At 40.3% G+C, this 16834-nt stretch overlaps 2 protein-coding genes across 2 annotated transcripts; one reads left to right on the plus strand and one right to left on the minus strand.

Moving 5' to 3' along the window:
* Positions 1-1127: 1127 nt before the first annotated feature.
* LOC138590229 (transmembrane protein 198-like) lies at positions 1128-8106 on the plus strand. The gene is made up of 5 exons (XM_069660828.1): positions 1128-1210; positions 2493-2803; positions 5724-6299; positions 6415-6542; positions 7569-8106. Exons 2-5 carry the CDS (start codon positions 2650-2652, stop codon positions 7716-7718), a joined length of 1008 nt encoding a protein of 335 aa, XP_069516929.1. The 5' UTR covers positions 1128-1210; positions 2493-2649; the 3' UTR covers positions 7719-8106.
* A 2231-nt stretch (positions 8107-10337) lies between these two features.
* LOC138590137 (matrix metalloproteinase-19-like) lies at positions 10338-14318 on the minus strand. The gene is made up of 9 exons (XM_069660705.1): positions 14220-14318; positions 13875-13966; positions 13652-13782; positions 13352-13564; positions 13020-13265; positions 12836-12934; positions 11582-11746; positions 11323-11450; positions 10338-10642 (listed from the first exon to the last, which is right to left on the minus strand). Exons 1-9 carry the CDS (start codon positions 14316-14318, stop codon positions 10406-10408), a joined length of 1410 nt encoding a protein of 469 aa, XP_069516806.1. The 3' UTR covers positions 10338-10405.
* Positions 14319-16834: the final 2516 nt, after the last annotated feature.

The following is a 16834-nucleotide window of genomic DNA, read 5'->3' on the forward strand; positions in this document are numbered from 1 at the left end:
TTAAAAAATTTAAATCTGAAAGTCCTGATTTTCCTTTGAGTCCAAAAAGAGACTCATTGCTGCAGCCTTTATGACTGTACTGGACTGCAGGACAGTACATTACAACGTCTACCATAGAGACCTGAGATGGTGGGTGAGGGAAAACACATCACTAGCTGGGCGCCGCTTATGATTTTTTCTGCAAATGTCGCACCAGACACCCAGTCCATAATAATTCTATATACTGCAAATGCAAAGGCTTTCATCAGTGGGTCATAGGCTCAATCACTATTGTGTTAACACATTCAGCGATAGCTAGAGACTTAACAGACATTTATTTACAAGACAATCTTCTCAATTATCACTTTTAAGCAACTATGGAAATCATATTTATATATATGATTTTGGCGCCCCCTGTGGACAAAGAGGTTATTATCACTATGCAGATTCGGCCCAGTACATACAGTGCATATTAATCTCTAACAAAAAATCTTGTCATGCTTCCTTTTAACTGTCTGAAGTACCAATCACAATGAAAGTTTCCCTCTGTGAATGTAAACAAAGGCTCTTCCGGTCCATATTGCTTCATCAGAATCCGACTCAGTGGCAGCAGTGAAGGTCAAATAGTTAATCTCAAAATGATCTTAAAATAAAAGCATCAGTATTCAGTTGATTCTGTTTAGAAAAAATCATCACAATAGGTTTAATGCCTTGTTATATTAAGACTTGTGAAAGGCCCAAATTGTTGCTCACAGAGCAGCTATTGTGCATATTATTTCTTGGAAAAGTCTATCCAATAACAAAAAGATTAAAAAAGATTATTCAGGAAAGTCCATTAAGAAAAAAACATTTTAGGGTCAAAACAAGCAAAACAACAACATCCCTTTACCTTAAACCAACTCTAACCTTAATGTAAAGTGTCACACTGAGTGGAGTAAAGCTGTGTGGTGATGATGCAGACACAGAGGATCATGGACAGTGAGAGCTGAGCCCTCAGCTGGCTCGGCCTTGGACTTGGCAGCAGATGGTCTCCCTCACAGACTCAGGCGTCAGCGGCTCACATGCAGTAGGACGCTGAGGTTCACAAAGGGAAGCACACAGTCAAGCTCATGACAAACCTCTGACAGCTCGCGCCCTGTTGGGTTTACTGGAGTTTGACAGACTACCACTGAAGACACTCGATTCAGAGTTAAAGCTTACATTTACTCTGTGAAGATATGCCTCATTCCAGGTAGGACACAGACGTATTGTTTTCATTTAATGCTTTTATTTTTTAGAGATATGTCACACTTTATATGACGTATTTTGTTGATCTTGTGGATGATGATAAAAGACGCTTTCATGAAGTGGAATTTAACAATAAGAAAGTATGTCGGTGGCTTTTCATCCTCCACAGAGCTTTATTTCTATTTTACCAGGATCCTGTTAGAAAGTGTAAGTGTTTCTGTGTTTTACATTCACCTTAACACGAGGACAGCAGGAGAACTTACCTGCCAAAGCTCCTTTAATTCCATTTGCTGACCGTGGGATCTGCCTGACCAGCTTAAAAGGTCCCCACAGTAAACGGGCTACAGACAGCAGCACTATAGGGCAGTGTGAGAGTGAGTAAACGTGCCACGTGCCTTTACACAGGTTTTATTTGTAGTGTCCTTGACAGTAAAAAATTAATTATATTTATTGATTTATTAGCTTTGCTAGGAAAATTCTTGTACTTAATAAATGTGTACTTTGTATTTCTGTCCAACCACAATCCAGAGACTATTCTACTTTTCACTCCACTAACTTTACTTATTAGTTAATTTGCAGATTTGAATGAATTATACTACAGAATATAATCACTAAATAGAATATGATGCATTATTATAGGTTATTATCAATCCATTTCCCTATTAGGATATATATCAATTAAAGTTAACCAACTACCTTCTGCAACAGTAATATGATGCATCTGTTAGAATCCAATATTTTACTTTACTTTGATGTGAATACTTTTATAATTTAACGTGACATTTTAAATGCAGCTCTTTTCCTGCAACAGAGTTTTTCTTCATTGTGGAACAGCTATTTTTGCTTTGACGTTTTTTAAGAGTAAGGCTACGTCTTCCTCCACTTGCATTCTTTCTCGGGCGTTAGAATATGTTTTTGTGTTATTGGTGAGCTGTTTGTTTTTGGATGTTGTTCAGTAAACGGATTACCTAAGCACATGCTTGGAACAATGAGCCTGTATGAGGATGGCACCAAGCCACCGGGTCATTTCCTCATCTGTATCCTGCTCATGAACAAAACAAGCAGGAAAGAGAGACGTTAAACTCAGAGGGAAACCCCAGCTTCCTTCTCTGGTTCCTGAACATAGGAAAGAGCATTACCCCCCTTAGACATCCTCTTAAATCTAAAAGTGTAATAATGCCTCAAAATGATTAATATTTTGGAGGATTACCTCTCAAGATGGCAATAAAACTTGATGATTAATAACTCTCGAGTGAGCAGCTGAAAACACTCTCCTCTTTCTGCAGGTGCACAACAGGAAACAGTTCAGCACAAGTTCTTCGTGCAGGAGCTTCCTCTTTCCCTGGATGCCACATGCAGGACGTTGTGGTTTCCCACCGTCAATGAACAGAGCAGATTCCAGACAGAACAACCACACAACAATACAAGCAATAATCCTCCAACATGGCAGTCACTTCTTTCAATTTTACTGAGGAGCCTGAAGGTGGATTAGCTGAGGTGGACATATGTACGATTGAGATTAATATCAAGCATGAAGTGATCCCGTCTTTCGTCTGTTCTGTTTGCCTTTCATTGGGCCTCATCTACTGCTTCTTCGGTAAGTATTAATAAATGTAAATGTAAATGTACCAGAGGTATTTCACTATATTATATTACCACGACGGCCATATTGCTCTGACGTCATGCTCTGGGTCAAGCTCAGTTGCTGTATTATTGTTACACTGCTGTGATCCTCGGATGCGAGACTTATAAACGTAGAGAATCAGGCCAATTGTAAATATTTCTCTGCTTCCCAAATTATTCAAAATGAAATGTGCGTAGTGAAAATCCAGAGAGGTATGAGGCCATATTTCAACATCAAGCCAAAACACTTGATAGCTTCTGTTAACCACTAGCTAACATTAGCATTCAATCACCTCCTAGCTTATATAACCGTTTGATATTGTTACAAAATACGAATAGGAATAGGAATGTTATAAATTAATTCCTTATTTATGTTAATCACACTATTGTAATAGTTTAAACAAAAATGTTCGCGAGGAAGTTATTGGATGCTAACATTAGCTTTTGTCTAATAATATTTAATGGGTTAGCATATATGTTGTTTTACTTGCCTGATTATCCTTTGTTTGTTTTCAGTTGCTGATCAATAAAAAGCAGTATAGGTTAGCAATTTGTCGGATAGCTTATATTTACGATTTGCAAACCTGGGAGAAAGCATTTTAGCTTCCAACCCTGAGGAATTAAAATGGCCGCCGTGTGAATATTGTGCATTGCTCTTATTTCGTCTCTTGGCCGTGTTCAAGGATGTAATTCTTGAAAATCAAATCAAATCTTCATCATTTCACCCGTTCACATTTGATCAGTAACTGAAAAGACAATGTTTAGTTAAAATCTTGAAGGACATGGGGCCATATTTTAAGATTTTAAAAAACATATTTGATAGCTATCGTTAAACACTAGCTAACATTAGCATTCAACCACCTTCTAGCTAAATTAACCATTTGATAGTGTTCAACAATATGATAGGAAAAGCCGTCAATTTCTTCCTGATTTCTGTTTCCACATTCATAATAGTTTAAACAGTAATGTTAGCTAGGAAGTGACTGGATACTAACGGGAATGTTGTCTAACAGTTGCTAATGGGTTCTCAAATATGTTGCATTAACTTGAAATATTGCCTGATTGTTCACCTGATTTTCAGAACACATTGTTTTTTTTCAGTTGCTGATCAATAAAAAGGCAGTTAATAAATTAACAACAACAAAAAAATTAATAGTGAAAATCCAGAGAGACATTGGACCATATTTCAGTTGCTACCATAAAACGATAGCTAACATTAGCTTTCAAGCACTTCCTAGCTACTATTACTGCGTGATAATATCAAACAATACAGTATAGAAGTTGACAATTAATTCTTAATTAGTGTTGCCACACTAAAATTAGTAATAGATTAAGCAGTTGTGTTATCTAGGAAGTGGTTGAATGCTAATGTTATTTGTTGACTAACAGAAGCTAATCGGCTATTTAAACGTGTTGTTTTATCTTCAAATATGGCCGATCTTCCCTGCTGGTTTTTACCATTTATGTTTTAATGCCTTAGTTAAATGGGAAGCAGTGCATTTATAGCACTTTTTCGGTTCTCTACAGGTATACAGTTTGCAACCTGGAACACAATGATAAGACATTGCCCTCCAGCATTTGGTCTTCCCACCCTGAGCATTACGTGAGAGGAAAATGGCTGCCGTGTGAATATGGTGCATGAAAGGGTACCTTTTTCAACATGGAGCTGCTGTCAGTGTTTTATAGTCATGTTTCATTAGCTCAACTGACGGCTTAAACCCTCAGTAGCAGGTGTCTGGACGCTGCCAGGGGTTTAGTGTGGATAAGCTGAAGGAGGCACATGGGTAGTCCTCTGTAGTCCCAGGCAGCTTTAATGAAGCGCCACCTGTTGCGCTGTCTACCTTCTTTCTGGTTTCACTGTGTTAAACCTTACAGAAGCTCACGAGACTTGAGACACTGATGGGGTGTTTTTATAAACCCTGTATGTTCCAGGTAGCAGCAGCTTGCAGAGCAGTATGTGAAGTAAAATGCTGTGAGGGAGGAAAAGCAATATAAGGCAACACATAGTCTTACTTCTGCCTCTGTTTTCACAGAGAAAATATGTGGACGCAAATCCAATAAACACAAACTGAGCGTGATTGTGAGAAGTGCGTACTTTGCTCCCTAAAACATGTGACATTGTGCAAACAAACATGCTGCCAAAGTCTGTTTCCCCAGTAACTCTCGCACTGTTGTTGTCGCCGGAAAAGACTCGCTGAGGACAAACAGCAGTTTCAGTGATGCAGGTGGAGACAGTATAGTGTTTGTAAAGTATTTAGCTATCATGACCAGAAGCATTAAAAAAGAGTGAACTCTGATATAACTGGTGTGGTGATATAACTCATATTAGATATGTTAATGACAGCTGTTGGAGCTGGACACGAGTACTGGAACAAATCTACTAGTATTTCAGCAATCTGTGACCCATCAACCTCTCAGAAATCAGGAAAAGTGCAGGTGCAGTACTGGTATGCAACAGTTAATTAACATGAGGGTATGTGAGGATATTCACAATCTGTGCTACAAGCCTGAATGTTTTTAAATAAATCTGTTATCCAAACTAAAAGCAGGCTTTTAGCAAGCATTTTAATCAGGTATATGTTGAATTATTTATTAGTACAGATTTTCACAGCAAAGAAAAACAAATGCAAATAAATCTTTTCTTTTCACTCGCAACAAAACACTTATTTAGAGTTCTGTACACTTTGTAATATGCGTTAAAACTTGTCATACAAAGTGTCTTTTAAAGCTGCTGGGCATTTGAATGTGTCGTGCACTTATTACGAATTAATTTGGCTCTTTTTTTTAAGAGTTTCACACATTACATTGAAGGAAAACAAATGTTTATTTCATTTTGGATTTGTACACATGGATGAGAATAACACAATAACCTTGTTTTAATTTCCACTTTTCAGGATACCGCTGCTTCAAGATGGTCATGTTCTTCTCTGGCTTCATGTTTAGCTCAGCGGCCGTGCTCCTGTTCTACCACAAAGAGCCCGTGTTGGACGTCAAACTGGGGATGGAGACGAAGGCGGGGATCGGGCTGGGTGTGGGAGTTCTCTGCGGCCTGGCGACCATGCTGGTGCCCACTCTGGGACTCCTCTTCAGCGGCCTGCAGCTGGGCAGCCTGCTCTCCCTCCCCATCCTGGTGGTTATCGGACAGTTTTACAGCCTGACTCCGGTGTGGGTGCCTCTCATTGCCTTGCTGGCTGCTGGCATTGTCGCTGCTGTCTTCACACTTCAGTGGCAGAAACTGTTCACCATCATCTACACATCTGTGCTGGGAGCCACCACTGTGATGCTGTGTGTGGATTATATGATGGGGACGTTCATGCTGCCAGATCAGGTGTACGATCTGCTTTGTCAAGCTGCCCCGCGGCCGCTCTGCTGGTTTAACTGGGCGATCACTGGGATCTGGCCGGCTATGAGTCTGATAGGTGTGTTGGTGCAATGGAGGTTCACTGCCAAAGGAGTATCCCACAAAGAATGTGAGTTTAATTCAATCTGCTCCTACTGATGCGTTCAAACTCGCTCCCCAGAGCTCACACCTCCTTCTGTGATGTTGATTTAATTATTTTTTTCTCCCCTTTGGATGCTTTCCAGCTGCACACCAAAAACATAAGAAGCATGCAAAGAAGTACAGATACAGAGAGACGAGGGGAAGACCTCGATCATACCGTCAACGCAGACCTCCTATGCTGAATCGCTACGCTGGGGATGTCCTGGCGCCGGTCAGTGGCTGAAATTAAAGTTTTTCTTTTTTACAATAAATGTTTTTAATTTCCTTTAAGAGAAATAGCCTCACTATCAAGGGCAGGACTGGGGTGGGGAGAAACTGGATAGACATACCTCCTAATGTGAGGAGATCCTCTAAAGATACTAGAATGAATAGCGTGATTACATGCAATGTATTTATTGGCCTGGAGCACCAGGAGCGTTAGACAAAGAAAACTAACTAAGTCTAGTTGTATATTAGAGGCTAGTTAATTATAAAGAGCGGAGAAGAGCACAGGTTTTCCAGATTTCCATCTACAAAGAGCAAATGAGCTAAATGAAAGCTCTGGATTTAGCATCTTAAAAAGCAGGAGCTAGCTAACATTTGGCTAGGTGCTAGCTAACATTTGGCTAACGTTACTTACTGTTGAGCAGATAGATGGATAGATAGATAGACAGACAAACAGATAGATACTTTATTGATCCCGAGGGAAATTAAGAAAACTTTGCCTTGCTAGCATTGAGGCTAGCATTGAGGCCAGCAAGCCAACGCTGATTTAAATTTATGTTAGCGTTCGTGTTAACAGATAAACTATGATTTTATATCGAGTGTTAGTGGTTTAAAAGTTTAACAGCAGGTCTGTGATTTAGTTTAGTTATGCTTAAGGGCTAAAGATTGAGTTAATGTTGGTCGGACAGGCGATGAGATGTGGCTGTTGGGTAGAGTTGTTCTACCAAAGATGCTAGCAAAGCAACAGAGAACATAAACATAGAAGAAACAAAGTGCCTTGACCTTTTTGTGAAACTGTAAATAATTTAACGTTACAGTTAGGGCTGCAAATAACAGAAATAAACAAGTTTGCATTATCACTTAGCTTTATCTCCAGCAGTTGTGGACCCGGAAGTTTCTGTTAGCCAATGTACAGGGTCAAGAATTTTGTGTTAAACCCCTACCCTACATGTTTTGTTTTTTTTCTCTCACATACTGTATAAGCTCAGTGAATTAACTACCCTTCGTTTCCCTTTCCCTGTTTCCCTTTCAGAGTTACCTCCAGAGCCTTCAGGAGCAGCGGATGGGAACAGGCTCCTCCACCAGCAGCGTCAGCACCATCACACACACGCTGATTGACTTTGACTATGAGACGGGCTCCATGGTGCCTCTGACTGCTACTTCTCCCGTCTTTAGCTTCTGAAGGAACACACGGCATCAAATATCTGTTACAAACTGGTCATCGAACAGCCATTTGGAAACAGTTTAACAATTTCACCTGCTGGTCTGAATCTACTTTAACCAGCTTCGTCGGATAATCTTAAACGTGCACATGCTGTGATTTGAGACGCTTGGAGATCATCCCCTGAATGATGACAACGCAAAATAACAACATCCTTTACACACTTTATGTCACAGACACTTTTGTTTTGCACAATAGCAGGACAATCATTTAATCTCCAAAGACACAAAGTACGTACAATGTGCCTAGATTAGTTCGGGGTGTAAATAAAGAACTTGTACCAACATATGCAAATAAATTAAAGAGAATAAATCTGAAAAATGGGGAATGTTGTGCAAATAAATTAATAAACCAGTGATTCATATAAACTGTCTTATATTTAATGAACTCAACAGATTAATGATGTATTTAATTGTTTATAAATGGAAAGAGAAAATGTGTTATTTCATGTTTTAAAGGTTAGAGCCTCACTTCAAAGGTACAAGATGAAACAGCATTTCAAGAGTATCTTGCTTCGGTATCGGGACATCATTTCTGACTAAAACAGGATAGGCAGGCAGGTCGGGAGGATTTCGACATTTGAAGAAAACAGCGTGTCATTACAAACAATGAAGATTTACAGTGATTCAGAGTATTTGTCAGGAAGAGATAGAAGAAGCTCATTGAATGTGTCTGTAGAAACAGTCCTCTCTAAAATGCCTTGCACATAATCTAAAGGTGTCAAAGATACCCCTCTCCTTAAAGTGAGTAGATTCTACCTGGCTTGTCCCTAAATATGATGTTTTGGAGAATGAACAAGGTTTTAGCTGGCAAACACCCAAAGACACCAGATGTACCCAGCTGGTGCTGGCTAGTTCTTATCTAATGGATCTTATACAACAGTTGGTTCCGACCAAGTAATCTGATTGGACAAGATGCATTCCATGAGCAGTGACATACAGACATCACTGGGACTTTTCACTGTGTGTATCACTCCGCCTCAGCCAGGTGTTCTGAATACTGTTAGTTAACATTACAGCAGACCGTGTATGTCTACACTGATCGAGCTGGTGCCTCTGAATCACAAAGCAGACTCTTATTTCACTGGTTGATGATAAATTAAAACAGATAAATGTACATGATTAAAAACAGCCGACCTGTTGTAACTTGTAGACACAGTGTAGGAGAATGTTTGGGTTGCTTGGCAACAACAGTCCAGTTTTAGTTAAGTTGTGGAGCTAGTTGAGTTGATGAAACAAAAAATAATCTGTTGTTTACTTTTTACTTTCTGGTTGAAATTGGTCGGTTCACTTACGTAAATATATGTTATATTTTGTTTTACAGGGAAAAACCTGATCGGATGTTTACAAGAATATAAAGCAGTGGATCTTTCACAATAAAAAATGTCTAAAACGGTATATTTCAGTTCAGCTCTACTAAAAAGGCCATGAAGGCCCACACAAGCGTTTTCACTTACTCATAGATGCCCATGTAATCATTTCTGTTCTTATATATTATTTCATTTTATTTTCATATTATTGAAGTTTCTTTTTAAAGAATTGCCAGAGTTAGCCTACACCCCCTGGCATTATGTTAAAACGTCAGGCTGGGGCGCTGGTTTGGCTCGGTTGGTAGAGCAGGCGCCCCATGTACAGAGGCTACAGTCCTCGTCGCTCTGATCGCAGGTTCGACTCCCGGTCTGCTGATCCATTTGGTGCATGTCATCCCCCACTCTCACATTTCCTGTCTCTCTTCGGCTGTCCTATGAATAAAGGCAAAAAGCCAAAAAAATAATCTTTAAAAACAATAAAAAAAGTCAGGCTAAAAATAGAACCAAAAAATGTGTGTTAATATATACAGAGCCCTGTGATTGCCTGGTGATCAGTCCAGGGTGTACCCCGCCTCTCGCCCAGCTGGGATACCCTCCAGCCTCCAGCAACACAAAAACAATGCAACAATGTCTCTTTATGGTACCTCTGATAGACAATAGCTGATACATCTAAAAATAATGTTCTAAAGTAAAAACTCTGAAAACAAGACAAAGTTTAAACTTATTTTATCAAGTTTTCTCACTGAGGAGCTCATTTTTATTTAAGGAGAGTATTTGCTTGACAAAGACGTGAGCTGAGAGAGGGAAGGAGGTCGATCTAAAGAAAAGGGTCTGTGCGTGAATCACAGGTGTGTAGGGGCTTTAATAGCACTGAATATTCCTCACAGACGACCTTTTTCAAACGATAATGACAGAAATAATCCTGGTTGAATTCCATTTAACTGTTACAGCTCAAGGTCCTTGTATTATGCATGCTGACTCACTTTCATGGCTTACTCAAGATTGCAAAACAACAGAGCCATTGTTAAAGTTATTTCTAACACCTGTGCTTCTCCTGCTGCGACAAGTCAAAACGTCTGCTGAGAAAAAGAGTAGTTGCGCTTATCTCAGGAATGTAAAGCCCTTCATCAGTGGATAAAAACATCCAGTTTTACTGAATCTCACACTACAAAGTTTGTCTTATTCACCTGCATGTATGTAAAGAGCAACTTTAAAAATAATAATATTGTATTGTTACAAAAAAAAAGTCAGTTTAAAAGGTGTTCGTAGAAATAAATAAGCATCTTTGTGTTTGTACAGGATGAAGGTTTGAGTTGAATCCCTGCCGCCCTCTGCTGGCTCAGTCGTCACACCGCATCCAGTGTGCAGCCGTGCTTCGAGGGTAGTTCGTCTCCACTGCTTGATTGTAGTCCAAACGCCAGTACTGGCTGCCTTTAAACGTGTATATATGTCCGTTTGTCCATGTGAATGCAGCATCAGTGTTGCTGGGTAACCCGGGGAAGAGTTGTGCGGCAGGTTTGGGATAAGAGCTGAAGTCTGTCGGGCGGATTTCATCCCACTGCCAGTATCCAGAGCCCTAAGATAACAAGTGATTGATTTACTGCAGAATAAGAGATATTCAACAAAAACAGTGTCTCAAAATAAATCTGAGCAAATGTGAATTTTGCATGGAAGCCAAAAGCAGCATCTATGGTTGCATAGATTTTTCTTATTGCAATCATCTGGAAACTACAAGTTAATTATTGTTGAGTTAATTTAAGCCATTAATCAAAGAGATACTTTATTATTCCCTGAGGGGAAATTCACTCTGTTAGTACAAACATGCTACACACGCATAGGCCCGAAATACACACATGCACAAACAGGAACTAATGGGCTTGCACTAATGGAGAGATGTCAGAGTGAGGCTGCACGTGGACATACACCCCGAGTAGTGGGATTTGGTGCCTTGCTCAAGGACACCTCGATGGAGCACAGGAAAGGAGCTGGCACCTCTCCAGCTACCAGCCCCAATTCCACGCTTGGTCCATACAAGACTTGAACCGGCCACCCTCTGGTTCCCAAGCCAAATCCCTACAGACTGAGCTACCGTCTAACCCAAGTACCTCAAAGTACAATCTGATGAATGGATCAGTAATTGGAACTCTGTGATCTGACATTTTCAGCTTAAATCAGTTCCTACAGTTGTCAAGATGCCACCTATGCATGCTGTCGTTATAACTGATTTACGATTAAAAAAAAAACGTTTGCACTTACTTTGAAAAAAATAAGCTTTTGGTTCTTATTGAAGTACAAGGCTGAGTCGATATTAGCAGGGATATTTGCAAGGCGTCTGGGGAAGCCTGAGTCCAGTCTGAAGTTGACGTATCTCCATATCTTGTCTCCTGGGAAAGAATAATTACGGAGATAAAGATATATTCTTTAATCATGCTGCAGTGGTGGTCAAATGTTAAAATCCTGCCAGCATTGTTCATGATACACCCTTGTGAGGATTAAAACTGTGAAATGAATCCACCTTTAAGAAAATAGGTCTTGCCGGTCAGCTGAGAGTGAACAGCTGCGTTGAGGTTTCCTGGCAGCTCCTTCCACAGAGCGGAGATCGGGACGGGGCTGTTGTAGCCATAGCTGGACACCGTCCACACGTACTGACCGCTGAAGACATACGTCTTACGCAGAGGACCTGCAGGGACACAACGCAGGAGAAAACACAGCTTAACATAGAAAACATGATCCTGCTCAGGGAAATGACCGAAGAAATATTTGCTTAAAGGGATAGTTCACTTTTTTGTTTGTTTGTTTTTTACATCAGGTTCTATAAGACACGACAGCTCCCTAAAAGTGAAGCCAAACCCTCTCTATCGCCCCCTGCTGACTGGCTGCAGTATAGCTCATAAAGCCCGCCTCCTCCATGTTAACAGATGGGACACGAGTCAAACTATAAAATCAAAATACATGCCAAGTAAATTTTTCTCCAACATGGTTTCTGTCATTATAGAAAGTTCTTATCATGCTGATTTACATCCAAGTATTCACTTTTCTGACAAGTTTATTTCAATTAGTTATTTGATGCTGTAAAATGGATGATTGACAGCTCTGTTGTCCAATCCGGCTCCTGCAGCCGTTCTGTTCTGGATTAGCAGAGTAGAGGAGGAACGGCGAGAGAAAACATATACCTAAAACAATCACTACAGTCATGGAAGTTCCCACACCTGTGAACGTTCACCTCAGACCAACACAAAGAAGCTGCTCTGCTGCTGCTGCTGCCGATCTTTACTGCGCAGTCTCTGGCTCCAAATGACGTCACCATCGCTAGATGGCAGCGTCTATCACGGGGGCTATTTAGGCTTCAATTCCGTACAATGAGAGCAGATGGAGACGCGTTGTCCATCTATATATATACAGCCATTGTCTGGCACCAAGACGTAATTTGATGTAGTTGGTAGATTGGAAAAACTTAACCCAATTCAACTCGTGTTTCTAGTCTCTGGCATCGCTTGAATTACAAACTAGCTTATTTTCCAACAGCAATAAAATGGCAAACCAAAATATAAAGATGCAAAGGATGATCCTTGTACATGTAGGCACTGCCGGGACAGCTCAGCATACAGGAGAGCTCAGCGTTCTTGCTCAATGTAGTACGCAATGAGGAAGTTATAGCTTCAATTGACTCCATTTACTAATAAAATTGATCGGACTAAAGAACTAAAAATCCCTTTAACAACATACAGATGCATGTTTTCCTGTAATCGTTGAGTCCAAGTCTTCATACCCAACATTACTGCATCCACAGAGGCCCTGCAAGGATCTGCAACTTTCTCTGGCACTGACAGATCTGGGTTTCTGGATGGAGGAGTTTTCTCTGGCTTTCCTGAAAAAGAACAACACCGCACATTAAATGTGTGCTTTAAAGATCACACACACACCCTGAAACTGTGACAACATTCTGATGTTACCATATATGGTCTGGATCCCGTGTATGTCATCTGGATGAAGCTTGAAGTCGGAGCGGTATCCGTTGTACACGGGTCCCATCAGAGCGCTGTAGTGCTGTGAGTGGCCCAGGCCGAGCGCGTGGCCGATCTCGTGGGCTGCAACGATCCTCAGGTTGGAGCCGGAGGTCTTCCCTTCTGTCCACATCTCATCTTGGTCGAAATGCACAAGGCCCGACTCAGGGGCGTCAGCGTGGGCTAAAACATGACCTGAAGACAAAACCAGAAATCTTATCAAACATTTAAACTGACATTGTTTAAGAGTTGAACAAAATACTTCACAGTTTAGTCCTTACCTCGTCCATCAAAGGGCACAGGACACGTCTTGTCTCTTCTGTGAAAAGAGATTTTGATGTCTGCTCTTCCTCCCTGCAGCTCTTTGAACTTCAGAGGTGACACATCACTCCAGTACTTAAACGCACTCTGGATGGCCGTGCGGGTCTTTTTTTTGCCCAGGTCGGGGGTGTAATTATAGATGCGGTAGGTCAGCAACTTCTTGCGCCAGTAGCCTGCTCAAATAGGAAACATTTAAGTGTCTTTTTAAAAGATTTGAAACGTTTTTTTGCACTCAGCAAGAATAAGAATATTTGACTCACCCATGACTCGATACTTGAGAGATTTGTTGTTGAAAGAGTCCTCAAGACCACAGCGAGGTTTGTTCATCATCGCCAGAGTGGCTGAGTCCAGTTTTCCTGATATTTGCAGGTTTGTTGCTTTCTGAAATATTCTGACAAACAAAGAAAAGACACCTTTAGTTCTTTAGGTAAAAAACAGAAGGGAACATGAGTTTATTTGGGAGACTGGTTGACATGTGGTCACCTTAGGGCCTCCACTATCTCCTCAGGTGGATGGTGGTGTTTGGTTTTACTGTCCAGTGGGATGTGCAGGTAGCCATACTCCCTTAAATATGCCTGAAGAAAAGGGAGGAATTAAAACAGCAGTACCAACATAACATCCACTAAAACTCCCTGTTTTGAAACAAAATAATGAACAGCATTTTGCAGTTTCCCTTCAGTGTTGTTAGGCAGCTTTAAACTGTCAAAATAACTGAAATATAATATTAAAACTGGATAAAGAGACTACATTTTGGACTTGATTAAAGTACTGCTTACAAGAAATACTCATGAATTGATAACAGGATAGACTTGTCAGCAATTTTCTCACCACCGCTTCTGTAAAGTCTTCCCTGCTCAGAGCGACAGACGAAGCCGAAGAAGCTGTCAGAAAAAGTAGAAGCACCGTTAACTCCAGCTTATAATCCATTTTCATGTTTCGGCCTTTTTTCATTAATAGGGAAAATAAAAAATGTTCCCAGGTCGATCTAAGCTCTGGATGTTTTTAAGCATCGCCGAATACTGAGGTTCCTTCAACATCCATCCTCTGAGCATCTGTCCGTCTCGGTCTCAGAGCTGGAGTTGGTGTCTTAGTTTGTGCATTCAGTTTTTATACCATCCAGTGTCTGTTCAGGAAACTCCCTCAAAGCCACATAATTAACCTTAAAGAGGAATGTGATGTGTCGACAACAAAGAACAAAACATATTTCAGACAAGCAGCAGGATCTCGCCTTCTTACACCATTGTTGAGACAAATTGGTCCCGAATAGTTTAAGAATAACTTCTGAGTCGTTTTGTTTGCGTCAAAGGAAGCATATAAAGTCATTATTAATTCTGTTACCAAGCAGATGATCTGCCCACCGTCTACAAAAGGTGATGACTTAAAACCTGTTATGTCATTGTGGTGCAAAAAAAACACTCTATAATTAAGCTGCAGTAGTTTGAAGGTAAATTATCTCGCAGACGACGTTAATTAATGTGACAGAAGTGCAGATATTTATATTTCTGGAACAATATTCCTCATGAATCTTTACATTGTTCGACTTCATGGTTACAGCTCTGAGAAGAAAACAACTAACCGCACTTCCTCCACGAAACAACAGCTAATTATACTGTTCACAATGCAGGCACACATTCAATGAAAAAAATAACTCCCCCATGAAACCAGTGCTACAAATCGTCTTCTGAAGGCAGACACAGAACGCCTCCTTTTCCGCCGAAACACTAAAATAAAGCTCGTAAAAAGTGAGCAGACAGATGCGCTTGGAAACTCACTTCCGCCGATGAGATTAAAAAAAGATCCTGTAAATGATTTTCAGACTTTATCAGAATAATGATGTTTTATCTTAAAGTAATGACTTAGCATCACAACATAATGAGGAGCTTCTTTCATAATGACTTATTAGTAGAACATAATGAGACATTTCCTCAAATTAATGGCCAAGTGTTGCAACAAAACCAGAAATTCTGTCAAAATATTGAGTTAGTGTCTCAAAATAAAGAGTATTTCAGGTTAAATTGTGTATGCTGCTCCAGAAAGACGTCAAAAAACATTAAATTAATGTGGAGTGTAACTAGTAGTGGCAATTTAAAGAGGGGGAATTTTCCGTGTTTCACATTGTAAGACATATATATATTTATAATGTTACAATGTTGGATGTCCAGACTAATCAGGGTGAAGTTTTAAATCTGTAGGTTAAAGTATGTTGGAGTAATCCCCAGGCTTCTCAGCTCAATCTGCTGTGAACGCCAGGTTTCACACAGTTTTTTCTACTGCTTTTTCTGACTTTGTGATGTCACAAAGTGACAGGTTTCGGAGAGCTGGCCAATCAGAACAAAGTGGGCTTTTCAGAGCTCACTGAGTCATTTCAGGCAGAGGCTGTATGAGGGCCTGCACAGAGCACCACTGTGAGAGTTTTCTTAACTGTAAATTATGCTAAGCTACTCCACAGGTACCACAGAGTGAAACATGAAGCTTGAAACAAGCACAACACCCCCCCTTTAACTGAAATCATAAAGTGCACACATTGCAGCAGTGCTGATATTCAGTACATCATGACTGCGCATGGGATATTGCTTTTATACAACAGTTACACAAGCAGCACATAGTAGTAAAAAGTATTAATCAACAGCAGATTATTTTTTGTTTCACCAACTCAACTAGTTCTCCAACTTAACCATAACTAGGCTGTTGTTGCGAAGCAACCCAAACATTCTCCTACACTGTGTGTCTACAAGTTACCACAGATCAGCTGTTTATCATGTACATTTATGTTTGTTTTAATTTATCATCAACCTGTGAAATAAGAGTCTGCTGTGTGATTCAGAGGCACCAGCTTGATTAATGTAGACATACACGCTCTGCTGTAATGTTAATAAACAGTATTCAGAACACCTGGCTGAGGCGGAGTGATACACACAGTGAAAAGTCCCAGTGATGTGGTTCATGGAATGCCTTTTGTCCAATCAGATTACTTGGTCTGAACTAACTGTTGTTTAGTCAGGTATAGTACATACTGTGTTAAATTAGTTATAGTGGCTATATATATAATCAGTTGAGTTAAGGGAAAGCCATTTTACATATGAAGTTTATTGTCCTCATCACAGAGAGTACTTCAAAAGCTGCTGATTAACATGTTCTGTGGTTCGGGAGGAACTTTCCAAAGTTTCAAAAAATTATGGCCCTGATGTCTGAGGGCTTTACTCCTCTGTGGAATTAAAATAAATCTGGATATTTTATGCTCTGCTGCTTTGATGTCCCCAAAGTCCCCAAACCTTATAAAAGTGCAACTTGCTGAAGGTTCCCTTTAAGTGGTGCCTGACAAGGGTCAACCCGGGGCAAAACATTCCCTCTTCGTCCTGCGAAAACCACCATGTTTCATTTCAGAGAAATGTGAAGAGGCATCCTACGCTTAACATTTATTGTTGTTTTTATAGATACATCAG

This window comes from Semicossyphus pulcher, unplaced genomic scaffold, assembly GCF_022749685.1.
Source record: "Semicossyphus pulcher isolate SPU_LCO1_2020_fin unplaced genomic scaffold, fSemPul1.0.p SCAF_13, whole genome shotgun sequence".
Classification (NCBI taxonomy): domain Eukaryota; kingdom Metazoa; phylum Chordata; class Actinopteri; order Labriformes; family Labridae; genus Semicossyphus; species Semicossyphus pulcher.